Source organism: Manacus candei, unplaced genomic scaffold (genome assembly GCF_025592945.1).
Source record: "Manacus candei isolate 608988 ecotype Guabito, Panama unplaced genomic scaffold, ASM2559294v1 h1tg000037l, whole genome shotgun sequence".
NCBI classification, from domain to species: domain Eukaryota; kingdom Metazoa; phylum Chordata; class Aves; order Passeriformes; family Pipridae; genus Manacus; species Manacus candei.
This window is the reverse complement of record NW_026138085.1, coordinates 16,330,819-16,355,225: the sequence shown is the minus strand read 5'-3', so window position 1 is coordinate 16,355,225 and position 24,407 is coordinate 16,330,819. Positions and strand designations below refer to the sequence as shown.

Genomic DNA, 24,407 nt, shown 5'->3' with positions numbered 1-24,407 from the left:
CACCTGCAGCACCCCTGCGAGAGGATCCCCCTCCTCTGCTGATTCCCAACTGCTCAGCAAGGACTTGAGGCAATGCCTCAGCCTTCCCATAGCCTAAAGCTCTGGAAAGGGCCTTCCCTGCTGCCTCTTTATTTTCACTCCATTTGTAGGAACATCATCTCTTCAAAGCCTCTACTATCAGAAAACAGGGTTACAATGTGTTAATAGGTCCCAAATGGCAAGAAGGAAGGATGCAGCCCCACACAGGCATGTCCCCTGGCAGGCTGATACCACGAGTGTCATTTCTTCAGGAAACCAAGCTGAAAACCTCACATGGTGCACGCCGTGACCCCGATCACTTCTGTCCCTTTGAGCCAGTTTTTAATTCTGCTCTCTGCAAACCCAAACTATGCAGAGGCTATTCCAGGCTTAAGGAACTGGAAAGGGACCAGATGTCAGGCAATTGATTGCACTGACACAGATCCAGAGGAATGCTTCCGTGGATCAGCCCCAACTGCCATAAGATATTTCAGCAATTTCTCCAAGTCCAATTAGCAGCTGATGTGTAATGCATTGAGAAAGCCTGTGGTTACAGAGTGTTTTCCTATTAACACTCTTATTACCTGCAGGGTTTGACATGTTGTCAGCTTAAAATGAATTGTAAAAAACTACATTTTAAATAAGGGTCAAGAGAAAGAATGAATAGGCATAAACGGAATTTTACAGCTATCCATAATAGAGCCACAGCAATAAAAAATAAGTGAGTTAGGAAGAATACACAGCCATTCTGAATTATATGATCACAGAATTACATCTTGATTGACTCTTTGCCTTAATGCTTGCATTGGCTGGCACAGTTGGATCACAGAATTTCCTTTGAATATATTAACATTTATTAAAAAAATGATCAATTTTGAAGTTATGAAATGCCTTTCTAATTTACTACATTGCCATTTCCCGCTAAGGAGCCAACCATTTTTCCAGACAGACACCCTGGGAGATCATTCTGGAGCATTATTTTTGTCAATAAAATGAGTTGTTTGAGTTTTACAATAATGCTGCTGGAGATGGTGTAAGTTGGGCAGAAAGAGCAGAGTGGCTGTAAGAACTGCTTTGTTTCTTAATCCCAGCTCTATAACTCAAATAGAAAGGAATTATTCCACTGTGAAAGTTCACACCACAGAGAAATTGTTGCCCAGAGAAGTTGTGGATACCCTGCCCCTGGAAGTGTTCAAGGCCAAGTTGGATGGAGCTTGGAGCAACCTGGGCTAGTGGAAGGTGTCCCTGCCCATGGCTGGAAATGGAACTGGGTGAGATTTAAGGTCCCTTCCAACCCAAAACTTCTGTGATTCTATGAAAGTGCAACAATTTTAAGTAATTTTGGACACCAGCAGCCAGTGACTAAGGGCTAATCCTGACCTCAGAGACATGTGTCAGGGAGACACCCAAAATAAGGAGGTTTTCTTTCTGCTCAGCACCTGTAACACTCATAAGCTGCACTGGACACACCTGGAACATGCAGTGCCTCCAAGTCCTGTCCAACTTTTCCAAAATACAATAAAACCCTATAACTCTCCACCCTACCAGCCACCTGAGCCTCATCCTGTCCCCAAGGGAATAAAGATATGGACTCCCATCCAAGGCACCACTGGGTGAACTGTCAGTCTCTTAGCCCATAATGGCCCAGGAAAAATGGTTCCTATCCCCTGTGAGGCTGATGGACATGAATTAAGCATCATCACCATGAGCAGGTGGAGACCCAGCTCTGCCCTCCACCACAAGCACTTTGGGAACAGCTTCCCTCCAGCACCAGAAGAAACTCAGGTTTGATGAAGCTGGACCTAAAGCCAAAGGCACTGCCTAACCTGGCTCTTCTCTACCCAAAGCCTGCACACAGGCAGGTGGCTGATCTGCAGAGAAACAGCCCCCAAAATGTGTTTTTGGGGCTCAGCTAAATGGATGATGGCTGTAGGTCAAGATCCTACATGGTACAAGTTTCTTCTGCTTCGTGTAAGACTGCAGCCACCGGAATTCACAAGGCTCCTGACTAAAGGGTGTTATTTGCTAACACACCTTCTTTCAGGTGAAAGAACAGCCACATCAATTAAACATACAACTTCAGAAAATACAAGGTTCCAAGACCAAAGATCTTCTCCCTCCCTGCTGAGGTTTTCCAGGCTGCTAGTGATTTGATTGCCCAGATCTCAGTAGGACTTGAAAAAAAATCAATTATTGATGTTGCAATCCAGCGCTTACAGCAGCACTGCTCACCTTGCTGGAGATCTGGCAGCAGGAGAAAGCACTCCACAGCTCTGTGAAACATCTGGGCAGGGAGCTCTGCCCACAGCACCCCAATTCCAACAGCTGCTGACCCAGGAATGGGGCAGTTATAAGGGAGATGCTCCAAACCACGTGTTTTCAGCTTAATAACAGCAAGAAACTTGCAACACATTTGGCTCCCAATCAGGTGTATCCCAGTTGTCTCGTTAAACATTTTGTGTAAGTTTGGAGACTCAGCTTTAGCGTGTGTTGCTCCTAATTGCCTCACTCTTCAGCTGTGCAACAACAAACCACCCTGAAACACAGTTTTCTATTAGCACCAGACAGGGATTAACTAATTAGCAAAGACGAAGATTTTCTTGAGATAGCATTATGTAGATAATTAAAACTCAAAAGCTACGTCCAGGAAGCTTTTCCTTAGCTGAGCTCCAGCTCTTGGCTTGGGTATTCCCCAGTCACGTCTTGTCTTTTCCTCTGCCATGCCTGAGGCATAATAAATCATTAAAACTGGACATGTGTCCAATTAAGTAATGAGAGATTATTTAGTCTCATCTTCAGGGGTCAAAAAGAAAACTTACCTACTTCATTTACCTGCTAACAAATGACTGACCTGAACCAGCTCTTGAGCTGCTCTGTGCTCACACAGAGGACACGAAGCCATTTCTGTACCTGCTGGTTCAACCCACAACCTGGATTTTAAAGCAAAGGGGGAGGGGACAGAAGCCTTTTCCTGGGAAGGACATGTAGTTTGCCCAACAACAATTCCACAGTTCAATAACTCAGAGACAGAAGTGAGAAGTGGGAAGGGAGAGGAGGAAGGGAAAGGCAAAAGTGCAGAAAGTTAGAAAGAAAGTAAAGGAAGAGAAGAACAGTAGGAGAAATGTTTGAACTGTCTCTGAAACTCTCATGCTGCCAACTTAGGAACTTCCTGCAGGTGTAAGAGCATCATCTTGCACAGCTGGAGTTTCCACAGCAACCCTGGATAGGGCAGTGTGGCAGAGAGAGGTGCAAAAGCATCTGACGAAAACATTGTTGGTGCCAGCAAGGCAGGGATTTCTGTCAGATCCTGGTGTCTAACAAAGGCTCTCCTGGAGCAGAGCTACAGATGGAGGCATTACAAACACCAGCAACCCTCACCACTGCCACAGCCACACGACTTCCCCTTTGAACACACCTGGAAGTTTTGCACACAATCCCTCTTGTCATTCTGGCAAACAATGAGCTTGGGTTCCACCAGGCACAGAATATGCTTACTTGTTTTTACAAGGCATTAAGCAATGGAAACACCTCTACAATTGCAAGAATGAAGAGAGAAGATGAGACTGGCTGTGGGTGGGGTCTGTACTGGCACGTGCCACAAAGGAGGCAGCAGGATGGTTTGGGAAGGCAGGAAGGATTCCCTCCAAAGCTGGGACTAAAAGGAGCAACTAAAAGCTGAGGAGTTATGCTCTGAGCTAATGGGGTATACTCCAAAGTGAATGAGAAGATGATTGAGCTGGGCCACTAATAAGCATCAGTGGGTCTGTAACGGGCTGACTGCAGAGCCTGAAATCCATGAGCGACTGTTCCCTGACTCTGAGAGCATTTGGGATTAGGCACGGCCTCTCCATGCAGCCACTCACATTGTCGAGCTGTGAATCCAATTTCACAGACCACACTGACTCTTTGAAAGGAACTTGTCCATATTTTCTTTACACCAGCCTCTGCACTGATCCATTTGCCACAGCTCGCATTTTGTTTCCCAGATTCACCAGGTTCAGAAATTGGAGCCGAGGAAACAGAGTAATTCAAATCAAACGGACCTAAAATGTCTTCCCAAAGAGCAAATTAGTATCTTATTCCATCGTGGAAATCACTAGCACACATCTATAAGATATCAGCACCTGTCCACAGACAGGTCTGAGCACCAGGCTTCCTTCAGACAGCCAAAAAGTTCTCCTGACTCACAGCAAACCCCCCTCTTTGCTGTATTTGATAATATTTGTTCTGTATGCACAGACAGGAGAAGGGGAAAAAATGGTATTATCTCATTACTCACAGTGATCACAGTTCAGGCACTAAATCCTGCCTAATATGCCTCAAAATATTCATAACTTGTTTGCATGAAATGAAACTATGATCAGTCTGCAGCACTGGGAGCCTCTGTCCTGTGACATTCTGGAGAAGACCAGAGCATCCCCTTCTAGTTTCATGACTGAGACAAAAACTTTCCAGCATTTCATTATGATCTTATTAACACTGTGAGATCACGGGAAGCATATGGCAACAGGCAGAATTACTATGATTATTATTATCATTATTATTTTTTCAGCAATGTACCCATTAAAAATCAGCTCTGTTACATCCCAGGGCTTTCCTAATCTCATTGCCACTACATAACCTTCAGCTGGTTTTAAATCTGACTGCCACGTGCCACTTTCCTATTTAAACCTCCTTGCTTTTTTCTCAGCTTCATTTTTTAAGTACATAATTTACATTTTATTCCCAGTGGCTGTAATAAAATATCCAAGTGAGGTTAATTAGGTGCACACCCTTGAGTCCTGCTCTTCAGCAAAGAGCACCAAACCAGTAAAACACACTGAGCTGTGAACTGGAACCAGCAGCCAACGCAGCAGCCTCTGTGGGACACCTGTTCCTGAGATTCCTAATGCTTGGAAATCTGAAAGCTTGTTTTTTGCTGGGGTTTTTTCTCCCCCTAGGATTTAATTCCTTATCTCTCTGTGCAGCAATTTACATACATGTCAAACATATGCAAGACAGACATGAGGACTCACTGCTGCAGCTGCAAAGCCCCCATGATGGATCCAACCATTTAAAAGTTCCTTGAGTGCTCACTGATACTCCAGTATCTGTCTAACACCTGGGTTTTGTTAAGTTTTCTTGGTAGTGTGGCTTTTGAAACCCTATTATTACATGCTGGGGTATGATTAAAGTGTTTGGCTTTCCATGGTAACATTACCCATCTATAATCTTGTTTCTTAGTGAATCTGAGCCAACCCTACCAGTAATTTCCTTTAATAATAAGTCTTCAGGAATAAGTCTGCCCTTTAAACCGAAAATCTGAGGCAACACGTGATTGACAGATACCGTGGCTTTCAGCTAATTAAATATTCTGAATACTCAGCCGTGGGAGATTTTTTTTTCCCAAGGAAATAATTCCAGGTGCCAGGCTCCCTGTGGCAGCTCTGCCATCTCCAAAAGCTCTGGCACACCCCCCGGGGGTGATGCTGTGGAGCTGCTCTCCCTCTCTTTCCAAGGGGGGGGGCTCACCAGGCTCCCTCCACCTAACTGGAGGTAAATGGAACTCCACCCTCAATTGCACAAAGCACTTAAGCATGCTGTGTTAATTAGTTACAGCAAGGATGATCTTCTAGACAAGCAACGTGCTGTTCCTTGTAAATGATGCTGCCACTGAAGTGTTAATTCCCTTTGAAGATTAAGCTGCCTGAGTATAAATCAGATGCTGCAACCACCCCAAAATACCAATTGCTCTGCAAGAGCATAGTCAGAAGCCGGAGAGTGAAGTGCTGAATATTTTGCACAGCCTGAATAGCTTTGGAATGCTCATGAGATGCATCACATGGATGTGCTGTGTTGTGTCAGCTTAACTTTACTTTTTTTGTGGTGTGACAGCACGTTCAGCACATCACAGCTCGGAGCGGGGTCTGGGCCTTCAGACAGCACTGTGATAAAATTATTTGCAGGAAATTACAGAACTGCCCAGGCAGGGCACAAATGGCCACTTTGCAGGGGCCAGAGAGGACGAGCTCTGCTGCAGTTTGTCACAGGTTCAGCCCCACTGCTGTGACACTGCTCTGCCCCAGCAAACACCTTTGTCAGGCCTCTCACATACCTGTGTGCTTGAAAGCCCACCTCCAGCAGAGATGGTTTGCTGTGATAAATCTCAACCAAATCAAGCCTTTCGCCAACAGCAGTTGGAAGGTGTCCATGCTTTTATTGCATGCACATTCTACATATCCCACAGCTACTGTTCAGTAATAAATGTATTCATAGCTCATACCAGCTCCCTACCACAGATTCGGAGAGCGTTACAGCTGGAGAAGACACCTGGGTGGACTGGAAAACACATACCTAATGTAACAGCCTCTCTCCCCTCTCACGATACAGAGTAAGTCAGGTGTTGTGCACAATTTCGTTGTAAAGCATCTCATCTGCTCTGGAGCCTCCAGGTCAGCCACAACCCAGGGCTCTCCCAGGGCTCTGCAGATCCTTGGGCTGAGCTTTGAACAACAGGCTGCCTGGAAAGAGAAGTGAGCAAAAGGAAAAAAAAAAAAAGAAGAAAAAAAAAAGGGGGGGCAAAAGCTACGTTCTCCAGGAAACAAAAAGCTTTAAAACATTTGCAAAACTAAAACTGTTCACTTGGCAGTCGAGCCTTGGGAAAGTTTTCGCCGCTCTGCGCAGAAGGAAGTATTTACATCTTTTAGTCACAGGATGCAGGTGGTGATATTCTGGAGATTACAAACAGATTGTAGGCATCTTGCAGTTTTATTGCTGTGTTATTGTAAGGAGATGGAGGTACCTGACAGCACAGCTGGGGCCCGGCAATCACAGAGAACCCCTGAAGGCAGCGGTGCCAGGCTGGAGCTGTGGTCCAGCCCCTGACCCAGCCAGCATCTCACCGGGCTGTGGCACCTGCAGGGTTGGGATCCTGCTGCTTAATGAGGAGCTGGATCAGCTGCACAGGCAAAGGGAAGGCCCCTGGTGCAGTTTGGCATCGAATAACACACGTTGCTGGTAATGAACACACATCCCTGGCAGGGCTGCTGCATAATTTATCGCCACAAAACCCGTCCTTCTGCGGGGTTTTCATAATTCTCATATCTTTATTTATAAAGTGCTAATCTGCCTCACAAAAAAAAAAAAAAAAAAAAAAGAAAGGTGAAATTTCAAATGTAAGCCCTAAAAGGCAGTGAAATAATGGAAACTCTACGTGGAGAGGAAGGGATTCAACTCCATAATTTTGCAAGTTTCAGATGCCACACGTTCCTGAAATTCTGAGTTTTGAGGCACTTACACTCAGCACGTGGGGTTGATCAATGCCCTGAGCTGCAGCACTGCAGAAGAGGAGAAGGCTCTGCTAGAAGCAACAGGCTTTTGTGTGTTTTCAACAGAGGAAAATATTTGAGGGCTTGGCTTTTTTTCTTTTTTTTTTTATTTAAGAGGTTTGATGCTAATAGGACATACATTATGTAGATCATTTCTGTCATGAAGAGATCTATCCAGACAGCATTTCCACTACAAATGGTAAATGCCTGTGTAGAAATCTGTAAATGCCCCATGCAGTAAACAGAAGAAATTGTGATATTCAAATAGTTTCACCCAAAAGCAAAAAGACAGTCTTTAGCAGAGCAGAAGTGAAACAAGCAGATTATGTCCCCAGAGATGGGAGAATATGTTTGGAAAAGCTTTTAAGTATCTCAAGAGCAAAGGGCTATTTGAGAACCAACACGTCAGTCAGACATTTTGACATGAACATGCTGGTTCCATCAGCACCTCTACAGTAAATATTTCAAGATAATCTTGTCCCAAAATAGAAAAACTGCTTAGTTTGGATGCTGTCATTGCTGTTGGGCTCCTCACAGCAAACTAAGGCTCAGCATGGCCAAGCTGAGCATTCCTGGGGCTGAGGAGGGGTTGGCAGTGTGGGGGTTTGCTGGTTCTCCCCAGGAACCCTCAGACCCAGAGGCTGGGTGAGTGTTTATAGAAGAGCCACCTGCCCATCTCCTGCCCTGAACACTCCTGTGGCTCCTTCCCAAGAAGGAGAACACAGCCAAGCCCTTCCCTCAGTCAGTGGGGCATTTTGAGCCATGTTCTGCAGGAAGTGCCATGAATAGAAGAGAAAGATTGTTTACTTTTAGAGAAGAGACATCTTTTCCTCCTTTCATGCCAACAGCTCCACTCTCACCCCCAGTAGGGTCCTCGAGCCAAGGTGTCAGCAGAGAGAGGGGAGGAGACCACATTCCCCCTGCTCTCAGCCCAGGGCCAACAGCCAAACCTCCCCCTGGTTTTCTGCATTTGCTTTTCTTTTCTTTTCTCACTCAGACAGAATGTTTTCCCCCTGCTCCTGGCCCTCAGTGGAACCTCCTGCAGAAAGCGCTGACATTAATCCCAGAAGCAATTCAGACAGAGGGGGAAAGAGCTCTGTGAACCTAAACAAGAATGAGACCATCTGGCAGAAAGAAGCAAAGCCTGTTAAGAGCCCACTTTGTCCTTCCTGCAACTTCAGCACAAGCTGTCAGTGGTGGTTCAATGGGAACAGGTTTCCTCTGCAGTGCTGCACACAGGGCTCAGTTTAGCTCAGGCTTTTCCCTCCTCTTCAATATTGTTTTGGTTTATTGCACCAAAGCTGGTGGGATTGCTTATGAAGTGTAATCCAGCCTGAGTAACAGCATCAGAGCCTGGACCATCATCTCTAAAGCCTCAGCCCTCAACTACCCAAGCATCTGTTTGCATTTCAGTGTCGGGAGGGAATTAAACAACACTCAGTGCAACAAGAAACTGGTCAGAAATACAAAGACTTGTTCAGTCTGTGTTCATGGCACTAAACCCTTCCTGCAACAGTCACTCACACTCCTGTTCTGACTTCTGAACACAGCCTGTCTGGGGTGAGGTGTGGGCACCAGGGAGCTCTGCAGGGCCCCTCATTAACACTGTTAATATCAGGACCTGAGAAGCTTTACACGACCTTACAACCATAGAATATTTCAAGCTGGAAGTTACCTGTGAGGATCATCAAGTCCAACTCCCTGCTGCTTGCAGGATGGCAAAAAACATCCCCAGCCCTGCCATAAGCAAGAGGTACCACGTCCCTCCTTCATCCATCACTGGATGGGAACCAGTGAAGCCTAAAGGACCTGCAGCACTTTAATTAAATGAATAATATAAATGAATTACTTTCATTTTCTTCAGTCCAAAATTTCTGAGGATATTCAGCATATGCAGAGCAAATTCAGATATTGAAAACAAGTACTAGAATAATCATGAGTCACCATCCAATATTTCTCTGGTGCTGCTGAACTATCACTCCTTAAATGCCATGTCATGTCCAAATTATCCCAAAGTCTCATTGCCTTATTTTTTGTAAGAAACCACCTCTGCTAATGGTATTTCCACCTCTGAATCCTGCTTTATCTTCTAGGACTGGCATGTTACAGAGGAATAAAGCAGGAAGTCAACCAGAAGGCCTGGTGGGTGCCAGTGAGGGTAGTTTTTCTTTTCTTTTAGTGATTCTGATTAACATTTGCTAGGAAATCAATCACCTTAATCTAGGGGAAAGAAATTAGTACAGTTAATGACTGTACCAATCAAGTGACTGTTTTAACTTTTATATTCAATTTTTATTTTTTGCATGGAGACTAGAGAGGAATAAAAGGACTGCAAGGCTTTGGAGGGACATCAGAGCCCTCTGAACATCATCAGAGCTCTGCTCTGAGTACTCCCTGTTGGGAGCTACAATCGATTTTAAGAGAAGTTAATTGCTGCTTTAAACATGAAAATGAATCGCCAGGACAGGACTGACTCAAGTCTCTCCAGGACTGAGCACAGGGGTGGGAGACCCTCTCCTCTCTCTGTGCACAGAATAAATCACCTGTGCATCTTCTCCAGCCCTCAGAAGGGTTCTCTTGGCCTTTGGTGGCTCAACAGCCACTGGAGGACCCCCACTGTCAAGACTCAAAAGAAGGAGGATGACAAATGGATCCTGAAGGTGATGGACAATTCCCAGAGTTGCTTGTTGGTCTGGAGTCTTTGTCAGCCCCAGGCACTGCTTTTCCTTCAGCCCTGGGGAAGGAAGGAGGCCCTAAGTGGGGGTCACCCCACATAAAGCAGCTGTTTTAGAGGCAGAGAATTTTTAGATCTCTCCCAAATGGAGAAATTTCTTCCCTGTCTGAGTCTCTAAGACATTTTAGCCCTACATTGCAGCTCCATAAGCATTGGCAATTCCCACATGACGACTGCACACGTGTGTAATTGGGAGGAGAAATGGCTAAGCAAGTAATTAGGTAGGAAAACTATTTACAGGTATAAAATAACCCTTTTTCGGGCACCAAGTTCAACAAAGAAATGGGTATTAGCAGCGTGCATGTAATTAATCTATTAACTGCTGTTTTGGTGATGTATTTTTAAGTCTGTATTTACTCAAGCACGTAGCAATCATTTGGTATTGCTCAGGTAAAAGTCATCATGTAGCAATCCCATAAATAGCACCATTTTTTTCTTTGTATTAATTTCTCTTCCCATGCAGTAACATTTAGGGAGATTGGTGTCTTTGTTTTCCAGTGTTTTCCCCTTGCACAATAATAGAAATACACGTTGGGTTGAGGAAACAGATTTATTTTCCTCAGGGTTGGAGAACTCTGGAAGTTATTTTGCTGAGCCCCTCAAGAGTAGAGACAATTTTTATTCTTATAAACTTGTTATTACAGCTCAGATGGATTAATACATAAGAGCCCATGAAGTTAGGGACAGACATTTTTCAGGAGAAATGTAAAAAATCAAGGCCTGGGGATGCAGTGTAAGAAGGAGATAGAATTATTTAGGTTGGAAAAGACCCTTAAGATCATCGAGGTCATTACTCCAAGGTAAAAAACTCCATTTCTTAAGAGTTTTTTAATATTTTTTTTTTTTTAAAGTAGATAAAGACCCCTTAACAGCCCTCCACCTCTCGGCTGCTTTAGGGGCTCATTCTGTCTCACCGTGTCGGTTTTGTCCAAAGGGATCCCTCCTAACATTCGTTTCTGGACTTATTTTGCACTTTCCCAGCTCTTTGCTGGCTGGCAGGTGCCTTCCATGGCGCAGCCACACTTCCCCCTGCTGGCTGCTCCAAGAGCTGGCCAGCAGCAGGTAAAGCTGGGGAAAATGAATTATTTGAAAATCTAAACTATTATTTTTCTTCTGGGTATTATGCAAAGAACAGTTGTCCTCAGCAGCAACGGCTTCACAGCACCAGCAAGGGAAGTTTGCTTGCCACTTAAAATACCTTCCTCTGCCTCACCAGTGAACTTTTTCTGTAATAAAACTTTCATTTAGGGCTTTATCTGCTCGCCCAGGCCCAGGCAGGAGCAGGCAGCACTCCAGGCAAGTGCCAGGGCTGACAGCAGGGTCCTTTTGTCCCCACAGCCACCACCCACCAGCAGCAGAAGGCATCTTGTTTGTGCTGTGGTACCCATGATATTCCCACTGAAATGAGAAGGGGCGAGCACAGGGCTTTTCTGGGGTGGGGAGATAAAGAACCCAGCCAGTTCTTTGCCCTGGTTTTCTTTCAAAAACAAGCTCTCTCTGGAAAACAGTCCCAGCAGAGCGAGGACGGCGCAGAGGGACCGGCCGCGTTCCCCACGGGCACCCACAGGTCACTGAAGGGGAACTCAACTCCCAGCTTTGCCTCCACACACAGGGCTTGGACCCCTGGGACCCTCTGGATGGGCAGGAAACATCTCAGTTCACCAAACTCCCCCAAAGCCATCCCACTGGCTAAAGAAGGGGAAAGAGGAAGGCAACCTCCAGAGGGATAAATTAGGCATGGAGGTGACAAAAGGAGCAAGTCTGGGCTCCTGTAATGTCACATCCAAGAGGACTGTACTTCCAGCTGTTTCGTGGTGTAGAAGAACCTGTCCCACGGGCTCCAGCCATGAACACCTTGGATGAGCAGTGTGTTAAGTACCCAGAGCTGCTCCAGGGCTTTCCAGCCCTTACTCAGAGCCTCGGGGACATTTGGGCTCTCAAATATTTACATCTGCATGAGGACCATCCTCATTCTGTTCCAGGTAGGAGAGTTGATCCCAGCCAGACACCCCTGCACAGCCTGATGGTCCTTCCTGCTGCTGAAGGTAGTCAAAGCTCACCCCCATCCCAACAGCTCCTCACAAACCACACTGCACAGCAAAGGGCTGCAGAGGCCACCACCTCCCCCAGGGTCACTGCACTGCTCCCTGTGAGCAACCACAGCCACCCCTCTACAGGTTGCACACCTTATATTGAGCTAAAACTACAACAAATTGCACAAAAGCAAGCTGCCTCTCAAACTGCCCCCAAACTGCACAGATATTTTGTGGCACAGGGCCCTTCTGTCTGCTTGTGGCACAACCCGGCCAAACCCTCTGTACTAGACAGGATCAAGGATAGCTTTCCTTCTCTAGGGATCACCTATTCGAATGCAGAGGATCTTTCCCAGGAATTATACTGAAAATGTGGCATTACTGCTTGGAAGACTGTGGTTTCCATTTCTGCACGATGCCATTATGCCCTTCCCTCCCACCTTCTTTCCCTCCCCAAACGACGTGGAACATAATTCTCCTTTTCTGAACATCTGGCATTCCAGCTGTTGGGATCCACAGTCAGCAGGCATTAGAAATTAAAACCTATTCCAGATTAACTGGTAGAATTTGTCAGCTAACAGTAAAAGGGCTATTTTTAGATGTTGAAAACACTTTGCACCTTTATAAAGGATAATCAGCTGTTCCTTGCCTCAGTGACTGCAGCTCGAGAACAGTCACCCTGCAACAATTTAATTTGGAAATTTAACTATTAACAATAAGCATGAGTTAACCTTAAAAGATACATCCTAAACTGAGTCATTAGGGCTTGTTGTAGTGCAAAAACTGGGCCACGTGGGTACTTCTGAATGTTTTATTCGCTGTCCCCCACTTGCAGAGCAGGAACAGTTACGTGGAGAGCATGAACATGTTCCTCAGGGACAAACTGAACTTCCATCACTCATCACAAACCCCACTGCAAAATGAAAGGCAGGAGGAGGCCAACAAAAATACACAACATAATCCACTGCCTCGCAAAAACAGCTGATAATGAGGGTCAGCTGTGATCAACAAACACAAGGGTCTCCCAGTTCATGTAATCTGAATTTAAATTATTTCAGTGGCCTGAGTACACCTGTGAACCTCAACATCAGTTCTTAACCCCACCATCTTCCTTAAATAGCAACATTTCAGCATTGTTTACAGAACAGTAGAAAGGGATTAAATCCAGCTTCACTTAATCTCGAATAAAACCTCTATGGATGCACCTCAGTAAGGATAACATGACCTTTGTATTTTATTCTTAATAAAGATAGGAAATTGCCAAGATTAGTAATTTTCAGTGCTAATAACAAAGCAACAGACCTTGTAATTAAAAGTAACTTTTAGGAGGCTGCTAAATGATTTTGATAATGATTTAAGGACCAATTAGAGAAGAGGTGTCATTCTTCCCCTTTTAATTAGATCTATTGGAAACAGTGAAGCTGAGAAGTTCTCATATTAACCATTTTTTATTACACTGAGGGTACTCATCTGCTCTGGATGAGAAAAGTTTAACAAAAACCAGTACAGGGACTCCTCTTTAAAGGACACTCAATGGTAAAGGGTGTAAGAATGATGGTGTTAGTTCTGCTGCTTTGTGGTGGCTGGGATATATGGCCTCGAAGATTACTGCTCTATCAGCCTTACAGGAGGATTTAGCACACCCATAAAGCTACTCAGCCTTGTAGGAGCACAAAATGCAGCTTTGGGTTTGGATTTGGGACAGGAGAGGGAAGCTGCACAGCCAAGCAGGTGCTGTGGTGGTGGGGACCATGCACACACCAGCACCACCCTCAGCCTCCCCATGAGTCCACCCAGGGATTCCCCTGCAAGAAAATTACCACAAAGCAACCCAAAGCAAAAGAGACCCCAAATCCTCACTCTGGTTTGACCTCTCAGCAACAAAAGTCATTATGCTGAGACTACAGCAACCACTGCTCACCTGAGCTCTAGAGTGTGAAAACCATCTTGTTTTGGGCTTTGCTTTATGAGACAACTTAGAACCAGCTTTAGAATCACAGAATCCCAGTATGGTTTGGTTTGGGTTGGAAGGGGCCTTAAGGATGATCTCGTGCCAATCTCCCTGCCGTGGGCAGGGCCACCTTCCACAATGTTATGAGAAACCAAATTAAGAGTTTGCTGCTCCTGCACAGGGAGCAGCCCCATCTCTGCCCCCAACACTCCCACCTCTCACCTTGAGCCAGCCCTGGCACTGCTCTGGCTGCCCAGTGAAGCAGCTCAGCACCTAAAATGACAGGAATAAGATTAAAAAAGAAAGAGGAATTGTTTTACTGGGTTAGGAACCCACTTACCTTCCGGAGCAGCCTCCTCTGGGGTGTGGGGCTCTCAGTCACCCAGCCCCTGGTGCCACCACAACCTGCAGCCTCCCCAGGGCAGCTCAGGGGGAAGCTCTGCTGGGAGAACCTGCTCCTCCCCTTGCAAAGCAAGAACAGCTGCCCCATCACAAGCCCCTCCTGCACTCCAGCCCCAGGAGGCATCATTGCCTCAAATTCAGGCAGATAATTGAGACCCAAACAAGTACCAGCTGCCAGCCAGGTTTCTCTCTGCTCACTGTGCCAGCTTTCCACCAACAATAAAAACAAATAAAATGTCCCCCACTGTGGCTCATCACAGGTTTCCTAAGCTGGCCATGACTTGGAAAATCCCTGACCAATGTTTTTGTTCATTGCAGTCTGGGTTAGAGCCACAGAACTCTCTCTTTTCCCTTCCTATTATTTTTGTAGCACTGAAATTTATTTAAGGTATCCCATTTTTCATCTCCACCTTGCAAATTAATTTCCCGTAACTCAAAGCTCCCTGCTCAGATAAACCCTTCTCTGTTCACCCTGTACACAACTGAGCAGCAGCCAAGGACAGTTGACTTAGAGCTGAATAATATGCACTGGTGCTAAATGAAAATTAAACCATAAATATTTTAAAATACCTGATTTCCTGGATAGTAAAAGTGAAATGTATCATTTGTTTAAACTATCCTATTCATTATTTCTTTCCTCATTTCATAAAACCCAACCACTAACGAGAACCTACATAAATAGTTTCAACTTTCATCTTGAGAAGTTTAATCAGAAAACTCTTCAGGAATATTTTATTCCTTTTATCAGAATATTGATGGAAGTCATAATTCACCTTAATGTGAGAAAGTTTCCTTTCTTCACTAAAGAAATCCATCAAGGCATTTCTTGTTGGTAAGATCTGACATAAATCTGCTTGCTTTTTCCTCTGTTTGATCTCAGCACTTTATGAATTTTTGATTGCCTGCTCTTAATTTTCCACAAGCAAATTCAATTAAAGAAATTAAAACCCAGTAGTTCAACCCTGATTACCTCATCAGCAAATGGCTCTTTTATTGCACAGTGGATGACATATGCTGCACTCTCCTGGAGCTGCTGGAGCCCTTGTAAAACCGGATCAGGAAAAACCTTTCCCTCTTTATTGGCACTATTAGGGAACAGCTCGACTGCCCAGGCCAATTCAGCAACACTCCCCCTGCTCAGGCAACAGTCCAAGGGCTATTGAGAATGGAAAAATATCCTTAGGAAATAAAAAAGTCCAAGTCATTGTGTGCATGTCAGATCTTTCACCTGCCCTGGGTGAGGTCCCTGTTCCGTGGCAGTGACACACAAGTCACTGGAGAAGCAGCTCGGCCCAGCCCTGAGCCAGGGTGGAGCTCAGAGCTCACTGTTGTACAGCTTTAACTCTGAGACCATCTTGAAGGGACACTTCTCTCTTGCCACACAGCAGGGACTGGGAGGAAATGGCTCTTTTAGGACACATGTAACCAGTGCCTTGCAGGCACTCTGTCACACTGGCACTGTCAGCTGCATGCTGGGGCTCATCAGCAGGGCACGGGTTTTGGGAATAGTGATACCCCACAAACATCATCTAAATTCACTTGCTGTGATGCAGCCACAAACTTTGGTGTGACCAAACATCTGTCTCGATGGCCCAATTCACTGGATCAGTTGAAGAGAAACCAATACTTTAAATTAAACTGTTCATCACTGCACTTCTGCACAGCCAGGTCCTTCAGCACCTCCTTCCAGGTTCTGAGCAAGGCCTGTGGTACCATGGGAAAGGAGCACAAGCTTCTGTCAAGTGTGAATGTACTATTTTCTGCTGTCAAAATCACTACACTTTATGAATGTTATTCAAAGAGAAAGCTCCTGAACTTCTTGGGTGCAAAAAATCTCAGCCAACTCCTCAAATTCCAATATTTAAACACCCTAAAGGAGCTTTGCAAAGTAACCTTTCCTTTTGGATCTTGACCACAGCAGCATTACTTCAAAGCAGGGATGTTCAGGTAAGAATTTCAAGTATCTTCCACAAGAATTATTAAATAAACAACTTAGGTTAAAAAATTGCACGTTAAAAAACTTATTAACTCCTGTAGCTTCAAAGATTTCATTTAAACCTTGCTACACACCATTTAACAGATGCATAAAACAAACCTGCACACACCCAGTATGGGTGACAGAAAAGGTGGTTTTGAACTGGTTTCCAATTCCAAGCAAGTTCTTTATCACAAGGTACTGTATAAAAGGAGCGAAATAGTTCAGATAAAAAACACAAGCTCATTATTGTCATTTATTTTAAAAACCTTATTCAAAATATTAAGTGATACAAGTCCAAATATGATAAAAATTACTGCGAGAAAAGAGTTTTGGGATATTTTGTTTGTGCTTTACTTCCTGTAGTTATGAAAAGAATGCATTTAACAGTAGGATTTAGAACTTTTAGCACTTCATTCCTAAGACAGTATCATGCCTTCAGACTCCTCATGCCATCAGCTGGGAAGGTGATTTTTTTTCCCAAATGTTACATAACTACTTGAATACCAAGTCATTAATTACGGGGTTCTGATTCACCGTTATTTACATATTTCTCAGGTTGAAAACTAAATCACAAACAGAATGTACAGAAAACTAAAATTTTATATTTTACAACCCATAAAACCATAAATAATGGAAGTACAAAAGACAAAGTAAAAAAAAAAAAAAAAAAAATCAAAAAAACTACTGTACCAGTAACTTGATTTACACTAATGCATAAATGTTTGTCAAAAATGAGAGTGCACTGGCAGCCCCCACACCTTTACTCTCACCTGTCTGTTACCTGGGTCAGAAGAACAACCAAATAAATTATTCTTACAGTTTCAGGCCTCTCCCAATTATAATATAAGCACATAACCATTTCCCAACTGTCTTAAAATTCAACAGAAAGCTTTGATGTACAGAAAGCCTGTCAACTATCTATATTTTAGTAAGATTATTCAAGAAGGCTTATTTTCCACTCATTAATTACAAAGACAATGAAACAGTCATAAATACCATTAGAGAAAAAAATGGACAGTCAGGAAGCTTCATACCTTCACAAACACCTTGAGCATTTTAAGGAAATATATGGTATAAAACTTCTGAATAAAATAGGTTATACATAATTATTTTTAAATTATTTACTGCAGGAACACATATGGAAATTATTAAATTGCCATTCTAGCTATTTTGCCTAAAATAGGATCAAATTATGCAACAAGGAAACAGAAAAAAAAAAACAAGATAAAAGATTTGCAGCATCAGGATTTAAGCATAGAAAAAAGTAATTATGTTTTAAGTTTTCAATACAGTGGGATTTATGAGCCATATAAGTGAAGAGCAAAGAGATCATTAATTTGATTTAGTGATGCCAAAGTCATTAATTTATTAGACCTAAAATATTTTATGCTTATTTTTTTGTAATACGACTATTAAGACAGAAGGGATGTTGCTTAATGAATGGAAAGAGCACTAATTTATTAAACTCTGCATCTTTATAGTTGATATAAAACCCGACCAAAGTAGCAAACAGATGTGTCATGCCCTTGATCTTCCATGAGATTTAATCTCCAAAACATCCAGGTCACAGAGAGTACATCTCATTTCTGTACAAGCAGCTTATTTGGGATACCTGAATATCATTACATGACTGGGCAGGCAAAGAGTGATAAGTTCAGCAAAGCCCAAGCACAGTGCTCTCAGAACACGTAGTCGTTGGTTATTTTGAGGGAAGGCATGGCCTCGTTCACGTTCTGGTCCAGGCGATGATACTCCACCGTCCGCGAGCACAGCCCGTCCCTCCAGCGCCGGCTCTGCACCAGCAGGAAGAGCTGAAACACAAATCACACAGTTACATCTGCTCTCAGAACAGTGAGGGGATCGGTGGCATCAGGTTGAACAAGGCCAAGGGCCGGGTCCTGCACTTTGGCCACAACAACCCCCTGCAGGTCCAGGCTGGGCACAGAGGGGCTGGAGAGCAGCCAGGCAGGATGGGAGCTGGGGGGACTGAGTGACAGCAGCTGAACAGGAGCCAGAGAGTGCCCAGGGGGGCAAGAAGGCCAGTGGATCCTGGCCTGGATCAGGAACAGTGTGGCAGCAGGAGCAGGGCAGTGATTCTGCCCCTGTACTCGGTGCTGGTGAGGCCACCCCTGGAGTGCTGTGTCCAGCTCTGGAGCTACACATGTAGCTTTACTAAAAGATTTCCCCTCAGTTCAGGAAGGACATGGAGGGGCTGGAGCAGGTCCAGAGAAGAGCTACAAGGCTGGGGAAGGGTCTGGAGCTGCTTCTAGGAGGAGCAGCTGAGGGAGCTGGGGTGCTCAGCCTGGAGAAAAGGAGGCTCAAGGGAGACCTTCTCACTCTCTGCACTCTCTGACAGGAGGTTGTAGCCAGGTGGGGGTCAGGCTCTTCTCCCAGGAACCAGCAGTAGGACAAGAGGGCACAGTCCCAAACTGTGCCTGAGGAGGTTTAGGTTGGACATTGGGAAGAAACTCTTTACAGAGAGAGTGACTGGGCATTGGAATGGGCTGCCCAGGGAGGTGGTGGAGTCACCGTCCCTGGAGGTGTTTAAGAAGAGATTGGATGTGGCGTCAGTGCCATGGTCCAGTAGGCCAGGTGGTGTTGGGTCAAAGGTTGGACTCGATGATCTCAGAGGTCTTTTCCAACCTCATTGATTCTGTTTCTGGGTCTGATAGACAGCTCCACAGTCCTACTGATATCCCAGTTCCCCCCCCGGTGCTGGCAATGGCACTGCTGTTGGTATAAACCACAGCACTGGCAGTCAGACACTTGCACACTGTCCTTGTCACCCTCAGCTGCAGTTTGCATTCCACCTGGAAATCTTTTAGTAAAGCTACATGTGTAGCTCCAGAAGCACTGCATCTACTGACTATTCAACTATCCCCAGGTGGTGACATTTGTTACTTTATCCATCTTATCTATCCTGGCATTTCACCCTTGTTAGAAATAATTGTATTGCTGGTGCAACAGAGGCAACAGAAGCAGCACTGGTGTGATGTGATAAACTGTTTCTGCATCACAGCTGAGCAGTTAAAGAAGACAAAGAGTAATCAGATGTTTAAATGTCTATTATCTTCACCCTATTTAGCCTTGTTTCTTACCAACTCATCCAAGAATTCACTTTACACAGAGCAACTACACTGGCAAAAGAGGAAACAGGACAGTGGAAGTGGGCACAGAGAAAGAAGAACCAACTTGACTGTTGTTTCACACAAATACATGCCATTATCTACATACTTCAAGTACTAGTGAATTTTCTGTTCCCAAAACTATCTCTAAGTGTTAAAAAGTAATAATTACCCAAATTATACTATAAGCGTTATTTCACTTACGTAGCAAAGATGAGGCATTTTTAATCACTTATTTGAACTTCTCTCAAAGTTACATTTTCAAATGCAACACAGTCTTCAACATTTTTCCCTATAAAGTCTTGGCAATGCACATTCCAGATATGCCATTGCACAGGAAAGCAGAAGGTTTTGGGGTTTTAGCTCTGTTCAGAGTCCCCCACATCCTCACCCAAGCCAGTGTTCTCCACAAGGATAAACGCTAAATTTTCCTCATATCTAAAAACTAACCTGTGGTTTAATTGCAAATTTGTGCATGTACCAGTACTGGGTCTGGTTGGGCTGGAGTTCATTTTTTATGCTAGCAATGTATTTTGAAATAACACCAATCAGGCTACTTTTGAGATACAGAGAATTAATTTGCACTGAAGAAACAGTTACCTGAAAACAGTATCTCTGATCTTCTCTATGTAAAACTGGAAGCAGTGTTAAACATTTCCTAGAAGTTTGTAGTTAAGCCCTCATAGTATTTATGATATAAAGACCACCTTAAAGTGAACAATTATTAGAAGGATTATCACAGTCATAACATGAACATTCCCACACCATTAAGGATTAAACCTTCCTTAATTTGCTGTTTATAATCCTGTGCAGAAACAAAATCAGTTAATTGTTCACCTTCACTTGACTTGGCTCAGGTCTCCTTTACAGAACTCACATTGTGCACTGCCAGTGTCCATTACTGAATTGATTGATTACTGATGTTATCAATTAACTCATTTTCTAATTGAAAATGTTTGAGTTCATTTTCATTGTGCATATAAAATGAGAATAATGATATGCATATTAGTATCGCCACAAGGCTTAAGTGGACAAAGATTTCATTCTCCAAAAAGAAAAGTTCCTCTTATTAAAAAGGTGTACCAGGCAATGCAACCTCATTTTAAATACTCCAGCTGTTCCTCTCAACCTTTCAGAGCACACCTACCTTCCTCTTATTGTGATAGGTGACATAAACAACAGCTACTAAGAAGGCAACTACAACCAGATGAAAAAAGAAATGGCTGTCCTCTTCTTCTTCCAACCCTGAGACAGAAACCCCTTTTATCTTCTCATCCAGGGTCTTGATCTCCTCGTTGTAATTGCTGATGGTGTCGGAGTCATCGTCATCCGGCATCTCTAGGTCTGGGTTGTACCTGGAAATCGGTGTCATCTCGTAAGGACCATAATCATCTCCATCTGACTCCAGAGTTTCTTTTATGATGGGTGGGGAACTATTTAGTGTATCTTTCAAATCTGTTAGAAGATCCTCGTCCTCAATTTTAGTATCTTCAGAAGCATCAACTGGAGGTACCAGACTAGCAGGGAGAACAGATGAGGAAGAGTCACCTTTTGCTGTAGGTGCCTTTCCTGCAGTCACTGAACTGATTTTGGCTGTTGTTGGGATTGCCTTTTTTGTTGAGGTTAGGCTCTGCAAGCTGTCTGTCAAATTCTGGGATCTGCTCAGTGTTTCATTCTCACTTTTAGAAGAAATATTTTTCAGAAGCGTCTCCGTGTTCACGGGATCTGAGAAAAGGATGAGAAACAGTCAATATTAAGCACCAGGCAGTAACTTCTGTGGTACCCACCATTGCCACAGATTCCCTTTACAGACAAGAAATCATATGTCACATTGCAAACTTCTTACCAGTCATATGCAGAAATACATTTCCTGTACTTTGGCAACTTCCTAAGTCTTGAGCAGGAGAGGAGTTAAAGCTTGGAAGCACATCCTTTCTAGATTAGTATGCCAAAGTGTCCCTAAAAAATTCAGCATGCATGTTTTCCAGGCACAAGAACTTCAAAGACATGTCATCCCTCCCTCTGTGGATTTATGATGTCTTGCAGATTCACACACAATTAGTATTTTCTCCATCATCAAATTCCTTCTCCCACAGAAGAAGCTGAGCTCTACAGAGGAAGATTTTCTCAGCAAAGCTTTTCCTGCAGTTAAAAGTTTTTAATCTTTCACCAGCACATATTTTACCAACAAAAATGAGAACATGCTGTGAAGTCCTCTTCAGTCAGGACACAAGGTAATAGTATCTCTTCCCAGGCACTAATTTTTATTGAATTCACAGCTACTGAAAAAGATTTCCAACCTTTTGTTAACTGAAATGGAACCACTGAACCACAGGTTAAAAACAAAGCCAAAGAAAGGACAATCTGACTGCCCATGCTCCTGGAGGAAAGGCTACTGCTGACAGCAAATTATTCTAATAAAATAAGTCGGCAAGAGTAACAGTCACCCTCAGGCAAATTCAGCATCTCTCCAATGCTGGGACAGCTTTGCAGAACTCCCTAAGAAACAAGGTGAGCATTAAAACCACATGCACAGCCCATCCTCCCTCTTCTCTATCCAAAGGAAGGTAAAAACAGATGCAGAGGGAGTTTATAAAGAGCCAGTGTTTTTTTTAAATCTAAAAAGTAGCAAACTATTCATGTGTACAGCACGTCACTTCCAGAGGCACCTGGAAAACTGCAGACCACATTTTAGACTTTCAGCACACATCAGCACTGGAACAGGGGAACCACACCTGCCCTGTATCTTGGCATGCCAAACTATTTCTTCATTTTAAAAAAAGTAACAATACTTTCATTAAGCACTCCCAAGGCCCGCTGGGAAGTTAGGGACTCTAAAAATGAAGCATTCAACCAACTGCCTGTGCCAGGTTACTCCCAAGTAAAATATTACAGAGGGGACACTGAATCATGTTATTCATGAAATGTATATTTACTGAGAATCAGTTACAACAGAGCTCTTGTTTACAGGGCACACCTTTGCAGTGGAAATTACTCTTTAACCAACTCAAACACAGCAGACTCCACTCATCTCACGTGAACTGGACATCACGGTGCCTCTGCTGAGGTTCAAGGGCAACTGTTTTACAGTCGACACACTTGTTGTTGAGAAAACTACTGCTCTGAATTATATTAACCTTAACTTGTTCAGATCTTGTACAGGACAAGTTTAGGGAATTCTGATTTCCCCTCAGGAGTCAAGTCAGCTAATTGCATACATGGAGATAAATATGAGGAAATGCAGCTGCAAGAGTTATATTAATTTTTACTTATAGCTAGTTGGCATGTTGGGAAGGAGGCAGGTCAACCTTACTGCTCCCCTCAGACAGACAAAAAGTGTTAGAGAGCCAAATAATAATAGCTAAACTGTTTGAAATACAAACAAGCATATTTTCCCTATAAAATTATGCTGCTTACACTTCAAATCGTTCTTAAACTCATTCTGACATTCAAGTTTTAGAAGGATATATGCTTAAATGCAAGGGACTCCCACCAGCTAATGCTGTGGCTTCAGACTGGGAAATACTTTCCTATTGTTCCTAAAACACGAGGGGTTTTATTTTAATTGCAGTAGGAAGTTTAGCAACTCAACCACAGCTGATTTATGACATCTACCCAAAACTATTTGGCATTATAAACGGTGGCTGCACTGTTTACAGTTACACAACACAGTCAGGTGGTGTTACAGCAGTGCCTGGACTCCAGAGATGCCTCAGCTTCAGAAACAGATATTTATGTTCAGTCCTGGTGACAGAATTAGCAACACAGCCCTCTTAGTAAACACCACACATAAAAAACATGTGATGGTTAAAACGCCCTTCCAGGAGAACTGCTTTTAGAAAGCAAGTTATTTCATGATTTCTGAAGTTGAAAATTCTCGTTTTCCTACAGGTTTCTGTCCCAAATGCTTCCTGCCAACCCGTCAGACCAGGTGAGGGGCAGCACAAATAGCTGGGGTGGATATTCCCACTGCCAGGCACAGAGGGAACTGAGGGCTCAAACAGCTCCCTTCATTTCCTTCAGTAATTCCTTTCTCCTCACTGCCCAGCCAATACTCCACCTAAAACAAAGAGAAACCCGCTGCACGTGAAATGTGCATTTCTTACCAGCCTTGGGTTACAGCTGGTCTGAAAGGGAAGGACGGAAACACACTGAACTTGGAGCCAACTTGTAAAGTAACATAAGCTTAATTTCGCGGGCAGAGGAAGGCTAAACCCAGGCACAGAACTAGAGTACTTAGAACAAAGTACCAAGTCCGATGAGTGAAGTCACCACCCGAACTGCTCCAACCACCCAAACCGCTCTCGCAGCACCACGAGCGGAGCGCACCCGGCTGGGCCTCCCGATCCCCGCCCGGGCAATGCCCGTCCCCAGCGCAGCCCTCAGCGCTCGCTGCCCCGACCGAGGCCGGTTCCGGGGCCGGTGTCCACAAGGCACGACCCGCGCAGGCCGAGGCCGCACGGGCCCAACCGGAGAGCGCGGTGAGAGATGCGCAGGGCACCCCCGCAGCCCCACAGCCATCCCTCCAGCCGCCCCCCCCGGCGCTCACCGCGGAGGTTCTGCCCGCGGGCCGCCAGGGCCCAGCCGAGCAGCAGCGCCAGGCCGAGGGCACAGCCCGCCCGCTCCCGCAGCTCGCCGCCGCCCGCCGCCATCTTGGGCCGCTCCGCGGACGTGGCGGAGGCACCGCCCACGGGGAGGTGGCCGCGCGTGCGCACGGGGGGAAGCGAGGAGGGCGGGGTGTGAGGGGTGGGAGTCACGGAACGGCGGGGTTAGGGAATGGTGGGATCAGAGAGCCCCGGGGTTATGGAATGGGGGGGGTATGGAATGGTCACAGAGCCGTGGGATCGAGGGGTCACCGA

General features: G+C 44.6%; 1 protein-coding gene across 2 annotated transcripts; it reads right to left on the bottom strand.

Annotated features, from left to right (window-relative positions):
* Positions 1-16,663: 16,663 nt before the first annotated feature.
* Positions 16,664-24,249, bottom strand: CUNH5orf15 (chromosome unknown C5orf15 homolog). Of its 2 annotated transcripts, none has more exons than XM_051794161.1 (3): positions 24,098-24,249; positions 20,696-21,273; positions 16,664-18,234 (listed from the first exon to the last, which is right to left on the bottom strand). In XM_051794161.1, the coding sequence occupies exons 1-3, from the start codon at positions 24,198-24,200 to the stop codon at positions 18,103-18,105; spliced, it is 813 nt and encodes a 270-aa protein (XP_051650121.1). In that variant the 5' UTR covers positions 24,201-24,249; the 3' UTR covers positions 16,664-18,102. The 2 variants fall into 2 exon arrangements, with proteins under 2 accessions (XP_051650121.1, XP_051650120.1); XM_051794160.1 differs by lacking the exon at positions 24,098-24,249 and adding an exon at positions 23,799-24,079.
* Positions 24,250-24,407: the final 158 nt, after the last annotated feature.